This window comes from Borostomias antarcticus (genome assembly GCF_949987555.1).
Source record: "Borostomias antarcticus genome assembly, chromosome: 3".
NCBI classification, from domain to species: domain Eukaryota; kingdom Metazoa; phylum Chordata; class Actinopteri; order Stomiiformes; family Stomiidae; genus Borostomias; species Borostomias antarcticus.
In genome coordinates, this window is record NC_140236.1 from 904,236 (window position 1) to 921,735 (window position 17,500).

Here is a 17,500-nt window from a genome sequence, read left to right on the forward strand (position 1 = left end):
AGTTGAACTGGGGGTGGGAGTTGAACTGGGAGTGGGAGTTGAACTGGGAGTGGGAGTTGAACTGGGAGTGGGAGTTGAACTGGGAGTGGGAGTTGAACTGGGAGTGGGAGTTGAACTGGGAGTGGGAGTTGAACTGGGAGTGGGAGTTGAACTGGGAGTGGGAGTTGAACTGGGGGTGCTGGTGGCCGGGGGGACCCACCCAGTATAGAGATGGCGTGCAGCCGCGCCTGGACGGCCTGGAGACGCTTCTTGTGGTTGGAGAAGCCGTGGGCCAGGCGGATGTGGGTGAACAGCAGGGTCTGCTTGTCCTTGGGGATGCTGTACATCACGGTCAGGGACTCCATGATCTCAGACGGACTCTCGGAGATCTGAGACACACACACACACACGCGCACACACACACACACACACACACACACGGAGAGACCAGGGGAGTAACTCAAAACTGAGGTGAAGAAAAAGGGCCCCCCGTTTCAGAAACTACGGTGCCCAACGAGGACGGTCACCACGCTTACCTTGTCCAGCTGTTCGATGTGGATGTAGTGTAGGGTGTTACTACTGGTCTGCTGCGGAGAGAGAATTGTAATTAACGTTCAATTAAATCAACACTGACACTTCATCAAACAGACCTCGTGAAAATCCAGACGGAAAATGTAACACGCTGATCGGGACTAATTAATTCCGTGTTGGTATTCACCTTGCGCTCCACTTTGACCTCGGGGCCCGGCTCGGCGTAGAACTCGAAGTGCAGCGTGGTGGCACTAGGGGGGTACTTCTGCTCCGGGGGGGGGGGGGGGGGGGGGGGGGTGTAGTTAGAAGGGAGGTAAACACCATCAGTCCCATTTGACAGTCAGAATGGGGGAAACACAGTCATTTATTGTGTATTGTTTTTATTTTTGAAAGTCAACCGCAGGGCTACTGAGGCGAGGCCGCGCCCGGTGCTCACCATCATGGGCAGATCCCTGCAGCACTCGGCCAGGCCGAAGCCGTTCTCCTTCCCTCCCCAGCTCTACGGTGGGGGAGGAGGGACAAAAGCACACATGAACACAATTCACTCCCCTCTCGCCATAGAACCCCATTGTGTCAGTAAGGCAAACACGCGTGTTACTCTATAGAGGGACAATGGAAGGGCTAATCAACACACACACACACACACACACAACACACACACCTCCGCCAGGTGCTGCAGGCGGGCCAGGAGAGGGGTCCTCTTGTCCGAGCCCAGGCGGGTGATGTAATTGGACCGTTTGCTGAACACGTATAGGAGGTTCAGCACCGACAGAACCACCTGCATGTCACATGACGCTAACAAGGTGGTCAGGTGCTGTGAGGATTTGAGATACAGAGAGAGAGAGAGAGAGAGAGAGAGAGAGAGAGAGAGAGAGAGAGAGAGAGAGAGAGAGAGAGAGAGAGAGAGAGAGAGAGGAAGACAGAGAGAGAGAGAAAGGGGAAAGGGGGGGGGAGAGAGAGAGAGAGGGAGCGACAGAGAGAGAGAGAGGAAGACCGAGCGAGAGAGAGTCACAGTGAGACAGAGAGAGAGCGAGAAGGACAAGGAAGAGAGGGAGACATGATTAAAAAGAGCAAGGGACCAGATTGGTTCATCCTTCTTTCTGATCTGTAAAAGGTCAGGTGCTTCACCGAGATGCATCGCCTTGAAATAACTGCACCCCACCCCCCCAAACCTACCTCTATAGAGCTATAGAGGCCCCCCCACTCACCCCCCCAAACCCACCTCTATAGAGCTGTAGAGCCCCCCCCCCCCCCCAAACCCACCTCTATAGAGCTGTAGAGCCCCCCCCCCCCAAACCTACCTCTATAGAGCTGTAGAGCCCCCCCCCCCAAATCTACATCTATAGAGCTGTAGAGCCCCCCCCCCCCCCCAAACCTACCTCTATAGAGCTGTAGAGCCCCCCCCCCCCAAACCCACCTCTATAGAGCTGTAGAGCCCCCCCCCCAAACATACCTCTATAGAGCTGTAGAGCCCCCCCCCCCCCCCAAACCTACCTCTATAGAGCTGTAGAGCCCCCCCCCCCCAAACATACCTCTATAGAGCTGTAGAGCCCCCCCCCCCCCCCCAAACATACCTCTATAGAGCTGTAGAGCCCCCCCCCCCCCAAACCTACCTCTATAGAGCTGTAGAGCCCCCCCCCCCCCCCAAACCTACCTCTATAGAGCTGTAGAGCCCCCCCCCCCCAAACATACCTCTATAGAGCTGTAGAGCCCCCCCCCCCCCAAACATACCTCTATAGAGCTGTAGAGCCCCCCCCCCCCCAAACATACCTCTATAGAGCTGTAGAGCCCCCCCCCCCCCCAGGCAAACCTACCTCTATAGAGCTGTAGAGCCCCCCCCCCCCCCCCAAACATACCTCTATGGAGCTATAGAGGCCCCCACCCCCCCCAAACATACCTCTATGTAGCTATAGAGGCCCCCCACCCCCCAAACCTACCTCTATGGAGCTATAGAGGCCCCCCACCCCCCCAAACCTACCTCTATGGAGCTATAGAGGCCCCCCACCCCCCAAACCTACCTCTATGGAGCTGTAGAGGCCCCCCCACCCCACAAACCTACCTCTATGTAGCTATAGAGGCCCCCCACCCCCCAAACCTACCTCTATGTAGCTATAGAGGCCCCCCCACCCCCCAAACCTACCTCTATGAAGCTATAAAGGCCCCCCACCCCCCCAAACCTACCTCTATGTAGCTATAGTGGCCCCCCCACCCCCACAAACCTACCTCTATGGAGCTATAGAGGCCCCCCACCCCCCCAAACCTACCTCTATGTAGCTATAGAGGCCCCCCACCCCCCAAACCTACCTCTATGGAGCTATAGAGGCCCCCCACCCCCCAAACCTACCTCTATGGAGCTGTAGAGGCCCCCCACCCCCCAAACCTACCTCTATGGAGCTGTAGAGGTGCCTTGAGAAGCTGTACTCGATGAGCAGAGCGGTGAAGTTGAGCACGGCGAGCAGCAAGGCCTTGAGCTGGCCGTTGTCCGGCCGGTCACACACCAGCAGCCAGGACATGTTCTCCACCGTCTGGCCCGCGTCACACAGGATGCCATCGAAGCGGTCCAGCAGGTCCACCCAGTGGTACAGCTCACACTGGGGACGAGGGGGGGACACAAGCCAGCGTCGGGTGAAGAGTCTGGGGCTATAATTAGGAGGGTTCGTTTTTTTATGCAGGCTGAACATGAGCGCTGGATGAGGTGGTGTCCTTGGTGACCCCGGGGAAGACAACCGTGGTCCGTTGTGTCACACTCAATGTCAAGAGACAAGCTTATTACCCTCACTTAACTAAAAGGCGCCACCAAACCTTGTTTACAAAAATGCTCTGGGAAGCTGGGTTTGATGAAAACACCATCCCGTAACCAAGCAGAGAGAGAAGGGCATTGACGCTACTATGTACGGTGCATGTGACACGTGGTCCCGCTCGACTCACCTTGCCGATATTCCAGGTCTTAATGTGCTGTAGCTCCACCAGCAGCTGCTCATCACTACATCCTTTGAGCTTCTCTATTAGTGTCCTGCAGTCTGCAGGCTGTGGAGGAGAGAGAGAGAATGAGAGAGAGAGATTGAGAGAGAGAGAGAGAGAGAGAGAGAGAGAGAGAGAGAGAGAGAGAGGGAGAGAGAGAGAGAGATGAGCATAAATAACAAGCATACAGAGGCGAAAAGACCTCCGAGAGTCAGAAGAGGACGGCACAGCTAACATGATGAATACTCACAGCTTCTGTTGGGGTTTTCTTTAACTTGCTTCTGTCAACCTTCATTGTCGCTACTTTCTATGAGTTGCTCCTGTGGGAACGAGCTGACTGTTACATTACGTACCCGAGGTCTAAGGTGTCTACATCAATCTCCATTACAATGTCACTCTCACACATGGAGGAGTTTAGGGGATTGGAAATGAAACCATCAATAGATTAACTATGCACCATACAAGTAACAATGATAAACCTAGGGTATGGGAATATGACTAGACTTCAAAAGCAACTTACAGTAAGTAATTTGGCAATACCCACTCAACAGCATGTTTCATTCACAATACCTGCAAGGAGAGAACGCTTCGATCAGATTTCCTGTGCAACACTGGCATGAGGGGGAGAAACCATTCTCATTAATCAGGACAGTGTGTTCCCCAACACGGCTCTCGGCATTTTTTACAAAAAAAACACTTCCTCTCAAGAAGAAAAGACGATTTTGTCAATTCTTAAAAGCCAGAGCCGGGCTAAAACAATGTGTCCAGTTGAGCAGGGTGTGCAGGCTTGGGCAGGTACATGAATGCATAGGCCACTGCTACACCAGGGTCAGGTTGGGAGAAAAAGGTCAATTCATTAGGCAATCAAAAGATACAGGACCAGACGATATCTTGACCAATGAATTCAAGGTTAAGAATCAGTCTGTCCATCAATCAAAATCAATTTCTTTCTGACATTCCCAGACCCAAGTCTTTGTGGTGTAAAGGTGAAACATGCTAAGAGTTGAGTAGCTATCCAGCCATGTTACATGCAATTACTCACAACCCACTACAGATTAGGAGGGCAAATGTGTCAAATCAATCTGTGGGGTTACACAACGAGTGCATATCAGATCTATCCGCAAACATCATGTAAAACACACAAACAACATATTATAAGCTGGCATGATGTGGTTGAATAAGGATAGCTAGCTAGGCAGCTGGTTTAGCTTGACAGGGATAGGGCCCAGGCAGGGGCACAATCAAACATGGGATCAAAATGAACCACAAATCAACCTGGTTAGTCGGCTACCTAGCTATAGCTCACTGTAATATATAACTATAACCTGGCTAGCTCACTAGCTTGTAGTTTGATGGTTGCAGAAAATAATTGACGTTTGTTCCCGTTTAGGAAGATATTATCAAACCATCCAAGTCAGGATCCAACTGGCTCTGATCCCAGTAACGCTAGTATGAGCAGGAGACTTATTGGAACTAGCTTGGGTTAGCACTGGTTAGCATGTTAGCTAGTTAGCCAGTTAGCTAGTTCACTCGCTAGCTCCCTGGTTAGTTAGCATAGCTAGCTGTAGCTAACGCTTCACAAGATGTCAACACATTTTAAAGACTACAGTCAGCCACTAGAAACAACCCATCACTGTGCTTTAATGATAAGGAAATGTCCATGGGGAGTCTATAGATAAGCAACTTGTAACAAGCTAGCTAGCAACCAGCACGGGGCTGATATCCGCCAGTCATCTAACCCCGAGCTCAGCACGCCGCTGGTCAGCACTCTAGCGCCCGGCTTCACTAGCATGCTAAGCTAGCAGGCCGCAAACCCCGTTCTCTCAACCCCTGCACCTCAAACCGACACACAAACACCCCGACACATACCGGGAACACAGATCAGTAGCAGGAAACAGTCCAATTCACCGTAAATCAATCATTTATATTAAAATATAACGATATAAGCAGTGTTTAATCTCTCGTTTGTGCTAACCAGCCGTTAGGATGCTCGCACTTACCCTCCACGCGCTGCTGAGGCTAACAGGCTAACGGGCTAGCAGAGCGCGAGCTAGCTGAGACGCGTCATAACGCGCTGAATCATTCCCCCGCACGGGCCCGACCACACACGGGCGAGTTAGGAGGATTACAAGAGTATTGAAGAGTATTTAAAGAGTATTTAAAGAGTATTTAAAGAGTATTTAAAGAGTATTTAAAGAGTATTTAAAGAGTATTTAAAGAGTATTTTGAGAGTATTTAAAGAGTATTTTGAGAGTATTTAAAGAGTATTTTGAGAGTATTTAAAGAGTATTTTGAGAGTATTTAAAGAGTATTTCAGGAGTATTTTGAGAGTATTTAAAGAGTATTTTGAGAGTATTTAAAGAGTATTTTGAGAGTATTTAAAGAGTATTTTGAGAGTATTTAAAGAGTATTTTGAGAGTATTTTGAGAGTATTTAAAGAGTATTTAGAGAGTATTTTGAGAGTATTTAAAGAGTATTTAAAGAGTATTTTGAGAGTATTTAAAGAGTATTTTGAGAGTATTTAAAGAGTATTTCAGGAGTATTTAAAGAGTATTTAAAGAGTATTTTGAGAGTATTTAAAGAGTATTTTGAGAGTATTTAAAGAGTATTTTGAGAGTTTTCTCGCTGGATTGTTATACGGAGCAGCCGATAGGAGAGAAGATATGACCCGAGTGAAAGATTAGGTGCTTTTTTTTGGGTCTTGGTATAAGAGTGCGCGCGCGGCTGTGCGGTGTTGCAAATGGGTTGGGAAAAGTGAACATACTTCTCTGCTGTAGTTTTACAGTGTACAGCAGAGCATATGCCCAATACCTCTGTGCATGCTACTTCCTGCAACTAAATAACTCAGCAGTATTATTGTGCATATTGTCTACTAATACATCCACATACGTTTACTACAAATATTTGGTTAATATCCATAACTAAGCTAATGCGCGCAGCTGTGCGGTGTTCCAAATGGGTTGCAAAAAGTGAACATACTTCTCTGCTGTAGTTTTACATTGTACAGCAGATATGCCAATACCTCTGTGCATGCTACTTCCTGCAACTCAATAACGCATTATTGTGCATATACTTTGTCTACTAATATATCCACATACTTTGACTACAAATATTTTGTTAATATCCATAACTAGGATAATGTAAAATGTGATACACTTGATGAGGGCCAAAGTCAGGTTCCATCAATGTACAGATGAATGCAGCTGTTATTTCCAACTACAATAGCAAGCGTGCATTACATGTCATTTCACAGCATGGAAACATTTGATTTATATAATATGAACTACCTGTAAATCAACACAATGTAGAATAAACTTGAGTGATTTAAAATAGCTTTTCTGACACCTTTCCAACACACATTTACGGCCTGATTGTGAAACGTTGTGAGATTGTGAGGGGAAAATGGTAGGACATACATATTAGCATTAAAGTTCCCATAAAGGACAAATCTAACAAAGGTTTTCATTAGGTTGACAGAAAAAAATATGGTAATATCTACATCCTAATGCTTTTCTATTAAACACAGAATTACATTAGAGACCAAGTTCTCAGTAGATATTAATAGCAGTAGGATGGTACATATATTGTAGACATGAATAGCAGTAACTAGGATGGTACATATATTGTAGACATTAATAGCCGTAACTAGGATGGTACATATATTGTAGACATTAATAGCAGTAACTAGGATGGTACATACCAGAAACTACTTTGGCTCGTTAGCTCCATCATTGTTCTCCTCTGCTAGTTTTGTGGTGTCCTTAAACAATCTGGAAGTATAAGATCAATAAAATGTGATGAGAACAAGATGGACAACATCAACACCAAAATAAGCATAAAGCCAGAGCCAGAGTAATGAGAGCCAGAGTAATGAGAGCCAGAGTAATGAGAGCCAGAGTAATGAGAGCCAGAGTAATGAGAGCCAGAGTAATGCTGTATATTATATGGATCAGCCTATATGACTATTATACACACAATGATTCATAAATGCACAAAATCAAATTGCTTGCAACATTATTGCAATTCAACATCATACCAAATTAAAAACGGGTAACATTAATGGATGACTACCAACCAACCAAACACAATCTCTGAAGAGCAACACAAAGTGTGGATTCAGGTTATATTAATACATCCATGATTCAGGTTCAATTCAACCGCAGCCCTGATGATACAAAAGTTAAAGTATTGTCTTCTACATTATTGGGCTCCTATAGAAATCACCCAGCTGAAGTCATCATGGCTGCAGTTGAACACCGGCTTTGACATTTAGTGTCTAGTGTGATCTATTCTTTCGATTTGCTAACGTTAGCATGGCCTAACATTACAAATACAAGATCATATTTTGAAAACTGGTTGACCTGACTAACCAGAGTAGGCCTAAAACTGTCACTTCGATTGAAATTTATTATCTTTGGCCTGATTATGAAACAACTAATTTTAATGTTCTTCTCTGCTCGTGTTTCGAGCTAAAGACCTCTTAGGGGACAGTTAGGGGACCTGTCTGTCACCAGGGTGGGGTGACACAGTTAGGGGACCTGTCTGTCACCAGGGTGGGGTGACACAGTTAGGGGACCTGTCTGTCACCAGGGTGGGGTGACACAGTTAGGGGACCTGTCTGTCACCAGGGTGGGGTGACACAGTTAGGGGACCTGTCTGTCACCAGGGTGGGGTGACACAGTTAGGGGACCTGTCTGTCATTAGGGTGGGGTGACACAGTTAGGGGACCTGTCTGTCACCAGGGTGGGGTGACACAGTTAGGGGACCTGTCTGTCACCAGGGTGGGGTGACACAGTTAGGGGACCTGTCTGTCACCAGGGTGGGGTGACACAGTTAGGGGACCTGTCTGTCACTAGGGTGGACAGTTAGGGGACCTGTCTGTCACCAGGGTGGGGTGACACAGTTAGGGGACCTGTCTGTCACCAGGGTGGGGTGACACAGTTAGGGGACCTGTCTGTCACCAGGGTGGGGTGACACAGTTAGGGGACCTGTCTGTCACCAGGGTGGGGTGACACAGTTAGGGGACCTGTCTGTCACTAGGGTGGACAGTTAGGGGACCTGTCTGTCACCAGGGTGGGGTGACACAGTTAGGGGACCTGTCTGTCACCAGGGTGGGGTGACACAGTTAGGGGACCTGTCTGTCACCAGGGTGGGGTGACACAGTTAGGGGACCTGTCTGTCACCAGGGTGGGGTGACACAGTTAGGGGACCTGTCTGTCACCAGGGTGGGGTGACACAGTTAGGGGACCTGTCTGTCACCAGGGTGGGGTGACACAGTTAGGGGACCTGTCTGTCACTAGGGTGGACAGTTAGGGGACCTGTCTGTCACCAGGGTGGGGTGACACAGTTAGGGGACCTGTCTGTCACCAGGGTGGGGTGACACAGTTAGGGGACCTGTCTGTCACCAGGGTGGGGTGACACAGTTAGGGGACCTGTCTGTCACCAGGGTGGGGTGACACAGTTAGGGGACCTGTCTGTCACCAGGGTGGGGTGACACAGTTAGGAGACCTGTCTGTCACCAGGGTGGGGTGACACAGTTAGGGGACCTGTCTGTCACCAGGGTGGGGTGACACAGTTAGGGGACCTGTCTGTCATTAGGGTGGGGTGACACAGTTAGGGGACCTGTCTGTCCCCAGGGTGGGGTGACACAGTTAGGGGACCTGTCTGTCACCAGGGTGGGGTGACACAGTTAGGGGACCTGTCTGTCATCAGGGTGGGGTGACACAGTTAGGGGACCTGTCTGTCACTAGGGTGGGGTGACACAGTTAGGGGACCTGTCTGTCACTAGGGTGGGGTGACACAGTTAGGGGACCTGTCTGTCATCATCAGGGTGACACAGCCCGTTTCTAGACGCAATCAGACTCATTGTTATTTTCACCGGGTGTTCCCTGTAATGTGTTTGACCAGACGATAGAACATCCTGGGGATATGAAGCTCACTAGCCGGCTTGCTAACTATAGCATGCTAGCTCACTAGCTAGCGCACAGCGTCATTTTTTCCCAACCAACTTCTCCAGTAGCAGCTGTGTGATGTGTGAGTGTACTCGTTTCTCTCTCTATCAGGATCATGGTCCATGGCTACATTAAAAATGGCGGTCTGCACAACATAATGTCCGGACTTCACCCTTAAAAGACACCCATTTTATGTTCCCACGCGAGAAACCTGTACGGATCACGACAACAGCCGTTTTTGTAGATTGAAATTGAAATGTTTCATCAGGTTATGATCAAAGCCGTGTGTGGGAATGCATGTTTTAGCCTACCTTGGTGCGTGTTCGTTTCACTTCTCCATCTTGCACTAGTGAGCAGGATAGGTTTGACTCAAATCTCGCGAGATCACATTCTGCGCTTTTTATGTCATCGAGGCAGGGCACTCCCCATGCTAGCAAATAGTTACTTGGAAGTATTTGGATGTGATTTAAATTCACATTCATGTGACTAAAATGGAAGTTAGTGAAATGAAAATGAAAGCAGTTTTAACTGTGTCTTGATATAACCTGTGATCACACAAAGAATCGTATGCAAAACCCCCCAGCCAGGGCCTAGAGGAACTATAATCAACCAAGGTGCATTATGAAGCACACAACACTTATTTTTTGAAAAATATACTTTTAATTCAGCTCAACATGAACATTCATTCAAGCTTACTGAAAACCAAGGGAAACACCTGACATTTTTTCAATAAAACAAATGGGTTTTTATGTCTCGGCTCTATTTTAAAAGATGTGAATTTTCCCTTTTGCTTATGTATTACCACTTAAACCAAAAACGGAACATATATTTATAAAATAAACCCTGAGAGAAACTTATCCATACCATTATCCATCATTGAAATAATAACATTGAGTATAGTGATAGCTATGGAATACTTGATCATAAACAACCACTTAGTCATGTGTTGAGAGATTTAATCTTCCACAGAGTTATGTCATGAGTAAAAATGTTATAGGTAAAAACGGGCATCCAAGTAGATAGAAAGAATTGGTGTGTTTAATGCAGATGTTCCTGATAATGTCATTACAATTTACGCCAGATTGCTCAAACTCAGAACACACAGGGCTGATTTGACGGGACCTGCATTAGAGCTAACATCGTCTGTTCTACCATGGGGAAATAATAAACTAAATGAAACTAAACATTCATGTGACAGTGCTAGCCTTGGAGGTATAGGTGCTGGCCCATTGTTTTGGAACTGGGCCGACCATTCAGAAATCCAGGAGGAAATGGCTGCCCGGGGTATTTCCTCTCTTACACATACTGTTGGCCAACCATAAAATACACTGACACAAGAGTAAATATCAATTATTATCATTCTAGAACAAAACAAACAGGGAAGAGACAAATAATAAGGTTATCAAGCACATAAACATTACATTAACTAGACAATGTGACAAACTAACCATGACATAAGTACTGCATACAAATAAAGGAAAAATCAACTTTGACAATTGTATACATTTTCCTAATTATTTTGTATAAGATAAAATGTTTTAAAACAGAAGTCTTTCATCGATGAACTATAAAACAGAAGTCTTTCCTTGAACTATAAAAAATTACAACAAATTATGTACACAATGTGAATATCTGAATGATAGCAAGTTGCCCTGCTCCCTCCGCAAATTCAACGCTCTCACTGTCAACTGAAAATGTGTAGAAGATTAAATAAAATGCTTCCTTCTATGACTCTGCTGGCTCCAGTCTGCAAGAGAGACCTGGATAAGAAACTACACTCATACCACAACATTATTACTTTGACCTGTTGGCTATATAAATTAAAATATATACAAAGAAAGAATCAAAATTAAGAACTAAAATGAACACTGTAAAAAACAAACAAAACAACGACGGAACGAGTGAACCCTTTGGGACACAAATCATGTCTTTGAAATATCTACAACAATTTAAGTGATATCTCACATGACTAAGAGGGCTGAACTAGGATCAGCTAGCTGACTTGTTAAGGACATGATGGAGACAGGGAGGAGGTGTGGACAGACATGATGGAGACAGGGAGGAGGGTGGACGTGAGGACAGTCATGATGGAGACAGGGAGGAGGTGAGGACAATCATGATGGAGACAGGGAGGAGGGAGGAGGTGAGGACAGTCATGACGGAGACAGGGAGGAGGGAGGAGGTGAAGACAGGACAGTCATGATGGAGACAGGGAGGAGGGTCATGACAGAGACAGGGAGGAGGGTGGAGGTGAGGACAGTCATGATGGAGACAGGGTGGAGGTGAGGACAGTCATGATGGAGACAGGGAGGAGGGAGGAGGTGAGGACAGTCATGACGGAGACAGGGAGGAGGGTCATGACAGAGACAGGGAGGAGGGTGGACGTGAGGACAGACATGTCAGAAGGGAGCTGTGTGGGATGGCATCCTAGCACCACCAAATAAATACACATCTCTAGATGAATAAATAAGAACAGTGAGTTCATCTAAAGAACATTTCAACATTTCAATTTCATTTTAACCTATCACAACATTTACTGTTCTGTCAAAAGTCCCATTTGGGCCGAGTTCTGTTTACTAAACGTGTTCTGTGCCTCTAGGCTCTGCTATGCTAGCACAGGGATATCTATCTACCCTGTGAAATACCAATTACCTTCAAACTAAGCTGGCTTATGATAGTATCAGTCTGATGATAATATCTTACAGGAGAAATGGATTCATTACCATAACTCTGCACATTATTTAAATTAAAGATCTAATTGAGAGATATAATCTGAGACAAACGATGATGATTGATGATTAGGGTTAGCTGGGCCCTTCTTCTGAGAACACACTTGATATATATTCATAACCACTGACAACTTTGTGTCCCTTATACAGTAGTGAAGGTAAAAAAGCATCGTCCTACTTACAAGATGGGTCATAAAGATGGACTTCACATAATCACATTTTTCTTTTCAATCAAACTATTTTCAATTGCATCATTTTGTCATTGCTATTAGTACACATTTCTCACATGTTCAAATTGTGTGTGTGATTTCATCCTTAAAATGTCCATTCTTCAGTAAGTATGCATGGTTGTCCTTCCTCTGCTCAGGCTGCGCGTGACCTCATAACATGCAACGCTTCACCATACAGAACGCATCTCAAGACATGAATGAAGAGTGGAAGAATGGTACCAAAGTAAGATGTGGATAGTTTGGGGGCGGTAGGGGCAGGAATGGGGTTACTGGTGAGTATATGACTAGATATACAGACGAAATATCAGATTAAAGTAAAAAATAAAAAATAATTATAAATCAGTCTTTCTTAAAGCAGTCAAGTCCTTCAAACCCTCTGATGAAATCCATCTGTACTCCAGAAATCAGAAAAATCCTCCGATGTCCACTCTCTCTCACAGGAGGAGATGTCCACTCTCCCTCTCTCACAGGAGGAAATGTCCACTCCCTCTCTCACAGGAGGAGATGTCCACTCTCCCTCTCTCACAGGAGGTGCTGTCCACTCTCCCTCTCTCACAGGAGGAGCTGTCCTCTCTCCCTCTCTCACAGGAGGAGCTTACCATTGCGGTGTATTTTCAGAATTTTACCGAGTCTCTGTTTTGCAGTTGCAAGTCCTTTCTTTGGACGTTTCCCTGAGAAACGGGGGTGGAAGAAGAGCAGCAGAGTGAGAATGCGCGGGCGTGACAGTACATGTATCACATGACAGTACACTACTACAGTATGCATCACATGACAGTACAATACTACAGTATGCATCACATGACAGTATACTACTACAGTATGCATCACATGACAGTACACTACTACAGCATGCATCACATGACAGTATACTACTACAGTATGTAGTACATGTATCACATGACAGTATACTACTACAGTATGTAGTACATATATCACATGACAGTATACTACTACAGTATGTATCACATGACAGTATACTACTACAGTATGTAGTACATATATCACATGACAGTACACTACTACAGTATGTAGTACATATATCACATGACAGTATACTACTACAGTATGTAGTCCATGTATCACATGACAGTATACTACTACAGTATGTAGTCCATGTATCACATGACAGTATACTACTACAGTATGTAGTACATGTATCACATGACAGTATACTACTACAGTATGTAGTACATGTATCACATGACAGTATACTACTACAGTATGTAGTACCTGTATCACATGACAGTATACTACTACAGTATGTAGTACATGTATCACATGACAGTATACTACTACAGTATGTATCACATGACAGTATACTACTACAGTATGTAGTACATGTATCACATGACAGTATACTACTACAGTATGTATCACATGACATTATACTACTGTACCATGTGATGCTCAACTGTGTCTGTCTCACTGGTTTAAGGAAAACCAGAGCTGCACCCATAACATTGTTTAAATTAAATCCTGAGCTATTATGTGTATTTATTTCCTTGATTTGTTTTTCTTTCATATGCTCTGTATGATGCTGTGTTATTCTTTACTTTTATCTTGTGTCATTCAGGGTTATAAAAGTTTTGCTTTTTTCATTGGTTTTAATTTTTACATCGTTTTAACTTTTTGTGTTCAATTTCAGTTTAGTTTTATTTAGTTTTTAAAGCAGATTTGCTAGTTTAGTTTATTTTTTATTTTTTGATAATGCTTAGTTTTAGTTTAGTTTTTATTAGTTTCAGTATTAATTTTAGTTATTTTTTTCTGCGCTAGCCTCGTGAGATCTCGGGAGCTCACGTTGTTTCACTCCGTGCAAAACAAACCATCTGGCGAACATCAGATTACCTCTGCGCAGGGGCACAGCTAAAGAACATGGAGGATAGATTTCATATCCACCCAAAATACTAGGCTTATGTATGGAATAAAAAAGACATTTTCTCTATAATTTTAGTTTATTTTAGTTAGTTTTGTAAACACACAATACAGTTTTAGTTAGTTATCGTTTTTTTGTAAAGCCTAGTTTTTATTTTTATTTCAGTTAACTAAAATGTTTTTTCACACCTAGTTTTCGTTTTTTAGTTAGTTTTCGTTAACTATAATAACCTTCGTGTCATTGTAGGATGCCTATCTTAGGGCTGTAGATTAACTTTTTTTTAGCACATAGCACTGGTGCCACAGGGGTTGATGGTTCTGTAGCACAGAGCCAGAAGGTTGTAGCATAGGTATAAAATGTGCATTATCCCCTCTACTGAACACAAGTTATGCAGTTTATCACTTAAAACCACCCGGAAAGGGATGTTACTGTACATATACAATATGAAATAATAACAAATGTTTTCAGACAAGCATCTTTAGGTTTTCCCGGCTTTTGATTTTGCGGTGTCTTCATGATTTGGGTTATCTTCTTTTTCATTAATAATTTCAACATCTTTTTCCTTTGCTCGTTTGTTTGGGTTTTTCTCTATGATCTGAACAAGGATCACTGCCTTTTTTACATAGCTTACATAAATAATAGGCTAGATTATGCTACGCTTAACTGATATTTAGTTGCATTTGCTGTTGCTTTGACTGGCACTTTTAGGTGGCTTGAGGAACATTAACGCAAGATAAACGCTAACGTTACATACAAGCGGCTCGCTGTCTGTCGCACGCGTGCTACAGGGCTAATAAATCGCAGACATTTTTTTTTCATAGCACGTGCGACATATACTGTATGTCGCAATGTACAGCCCTGTATCTATAACTATATCTTGGCCAGGGACCACAAATGGAAATCAGCCTCCTGGCTAAACCTGGTGTATTTACATTAGTTGTTGATTGATATTTAGTTTAGTTTATTTATTTAAAATAGGGACAGCACATATTAATAAACATTTAAATAAATACATACATGAATATAAATATGCCAGATGTAGCCAACAGGCTAATGTTCATCTGTAGTCCCTAGTCAGGTTGATATGCATCGTCCCTCCTCAGATAAAGAGATGAAATGAGCCCTACCTTGTCCGGGTCCGGAGGCGCCGGGGCTGGCGAGGCCCGCGGGGGAGGCAGCTGAGGGGGAGTAGGCGCTGCTGTTCTGGGGGGAGAGGGAGGGCCGTCTGGAGGTGAGGAAGACCCCGGGGGCCATGGCGGCGCTGCCCCGGGGGCCCCCGGGACCGAAGGGGCCGGGTCCGGCCGTGTACTCGTGATCCAGCAGGCTGGCGGAGTAGCACTCCCTCCGGTCAGGGCTGCAGGCCGGGGGCTCGGTGACCGGCGGGGGGGAGGGGGGGGGGCGGGTCGGCCTGGGGAGGGGGGGGGCGGGGGCGCGGGGGGGGGCAGGGGGGCGCTGCTTTTTGGTGTACTTCCTCTTGGTGGTCTTCTGGTGCTCCTAAAAATAGATTTACAATCGATAGTTAACATCGCAAAAACAAACAGGGGTTTGGCAAAACAAATAAAGTCACTAGTAGCTGCCTTGTTCACAGATCTCTCAGGCCCAGTCGGAGCACGCCGGCCCACCCCCCCACCCCCCCCCCTCCCCTCCCCTCCTCTCACCTGCTGGGCCAGCTTGGCCCCCCACCCCCCCCTCCTCTCACCTGCTGGGCCAGCTTGGCCCCCCACCCCCCCCTCCTCTCACCTGCTGGGCCAGCTTGGCCCCCCACCCCCCCTCCTCTCACCTGCTGGGCCAGCTTGGCCCCCCACCCCCCCTCCCCCCCCTCCTCTCACCTGCTGGGCCAGCTTGGCCCCCCACCCCCCCTCCCCCCCCTCCTCTCACCTGCTGGGCCAGCTTGGCCCCCCACCCCCCCTCCCCCCCCTCCTCTCACCTGCTGGGCCAGCTTGGCCCCCCACCCCCCCTCCCCCCCCTCCTCTCACCTGCTGGGCCAGCTTGGCCCCCCACCCCCCACCCCCCCCTCCTCTCACCTGCTGGGCCAGCTTGGCCCCCCACCCCCCACCCCCCCCTCCTCTCACCTGCTGGGCCAGCTTGGCCCCCCACCCCCCACCCCCCACTCCTCTCACCTGCTGGGCCAGCTTGGCGGCAGCCGCGGCCAGGCCCGTCTCCACGGACGCCACCCTGGCCCCCTCCCTCACTGGGCGCTCCTGCTTGGGCAGGGTGGGCTGGACCCGAGCTACAGGGGGGGGGGGGGGGGGGCACAGAGAGGTATTAGCAACGGCATGAATCCATGTTCTCTTTTCTTCCTTCTGCGTGAAACGCGTCCAGACATGAGTCCGTTCGGACCGAGGAAGAGTTCGGACCGAGGAAGAGTCCTCGTCGAGTCCTACCTTTGGGACTCCAGGGCGTGTCGTCCCAATTCCTCTTCCTCTTCATCTTGGCCTTGTTGGCGTGGTCTTCCTCGTCAGACTCCAGAGAGGGGTAGACTGAAACACAGAGTCAGAGGAAGCATGCGTGAGCAGACAGGCCAGTTGAACATCACTAGACTGAGTATCCCACTGCGCTGTGATTAGGGACGGGGATTGTCAGGGACCTCCCGATTACATTTGATCCCGATACTTAGGTGCCGATTCGATTTTTATTGCGATTTTTGTGGCAATTGCGATTCTGTAATATTGCGATTCGATATGACGCTTTATTGCGATTTTTTTTACCTGGCGAGTTATGAAAGCTGAATTTCTTCCAGATGTGTGATCTGAATTGTGGAGGTGCAGCGTGAATCTTCTCACTGTCGTCCGACATGTTTGCTGCTTCTTCTGACGTGTTGTCACGATACCAAAATTATAAATTTGATACGGTAACCAATCAGGAGCAGGGGGTGTGTTCCTGAGAGGGGAGTTAACCAGTCAGGAGCAGGGGGTGTGTTCCTGAGAGGGGGGTTAACCAGTCAGGAGCAGGGGGTGTGTTCCTGAGAGGGGAGTTAACCAGTCAGGAGCAGGGGGTGTGTTCCTGAGAGGGGAGTTAACCAGTCAGCAGCAGGGGGTGTCAGAAGCCCAGAGCGTGACTCACCGTAGTCAGAGTCTTTGAAGCAGGTCCCGAGGGTCTCCTGGTCGTCGGGGCTCTCCTCGTCGCTGAGGTGGCGCGCGGGTCGCTTGACCGGCCTCTTCCCCGGGCGCTGGATGGTACGAGGGGCGGCGGTCTTCTTCTCAGAGGCCCCGCCCCCTCCCGTCTTCTTAGCTCCGCCCGTGACCC

General features: G+C 47.0%; 2 protein-coding genes across 2 annotated transcripts in view; both read right to left on the reverse strand.

Moving 5' to 3' along the window:
- LOC311329937 (neural cell adhesion molecule L1-like) overlaps window positions 1–9,761 on the reverse strand; it is a 63,740-nt gene extending 53,979 nt beyond the window's left edge. The window contains exons 1-12 of the mRNA XM_084461889.1: window positions 9,734–9,761; window positions 7,172–7,241; window positions 3,992–4,041; window positions 3,722–3,791; window positions 3,439–3,537; window positions 2,895–3,101; window positions 1,172–1,324; window positions 947–1,009; window positions 698–775; window positions 516–566; window positions 228–368; window positions 9–178 (exon numbers count right to left, since the gene is read on the reverse strand). Coding sequence (XP_084318015.1) covers window positions 9–178; window positions 228–368; window positions 516–566; window positions 698–775; window positions 947–1,009; window positions 1,172–1,324; window positions 2,895–3,101; window positions 3,439–3,537; window positions 3,722–3,766 — 1,007 coding nt within the window. The 5' untranslated portion in view covers window positions 3,767–3,791; window positions 3,992–4,041; window positions 7,172–7,241; window positions 9,734–9,761. The remainder of the gene's footprint in view (window positions 1–8; window positions 179–227; window positions 369–515; window positions 567–697; window positions 776–946; window positions 1,010–1,171; window positions 1,325–2,894; window positions 3,102–3,438; window positions 3,538–3,721; window positions 3,792–3,991; window positions 4,042–7,171; window positions 7,242–9,733) is intronic.
- A 513-nt stretch (window positions 9,762–10,274) lies between these two features.
- The window catches only part of phf8 (PHD finger protein 8), a 22,775-nt gene continuing 15,549 nt past the window's right edge, over window positions 10,275–17,500 (reverse strand). The window contains exons 18-22 of the mRNA XM_084436215.1: window positions 17,318–17,500; window positions 16,639–16,734; window positions 16,375–16,484; window positions 15,382–15,748; window positions 10,275–13,052 (exon numbers count right to left, since the gene is read on the reverse strand). The exon at window positions 17,318–17,500 is cut by the window's right edge and continues 173 nt beyond it. Coding sequence (XP_084292341.1) covers window positions 12,964–13,052; window positions 15,382–15,748; window positions 16,375–16,484; window positions 16,639–16,734; window positions 17,318–17,500 — 845 coding nt within the window. The 3' untranslated portion in view covers window positions 10,275–12,963. The remainder of the gene's footprint in view (window positions 13,053–15,381; window positions 15,749–16,374; window positions 16,485–16,638; window positions 16,735–17,317) is intronic.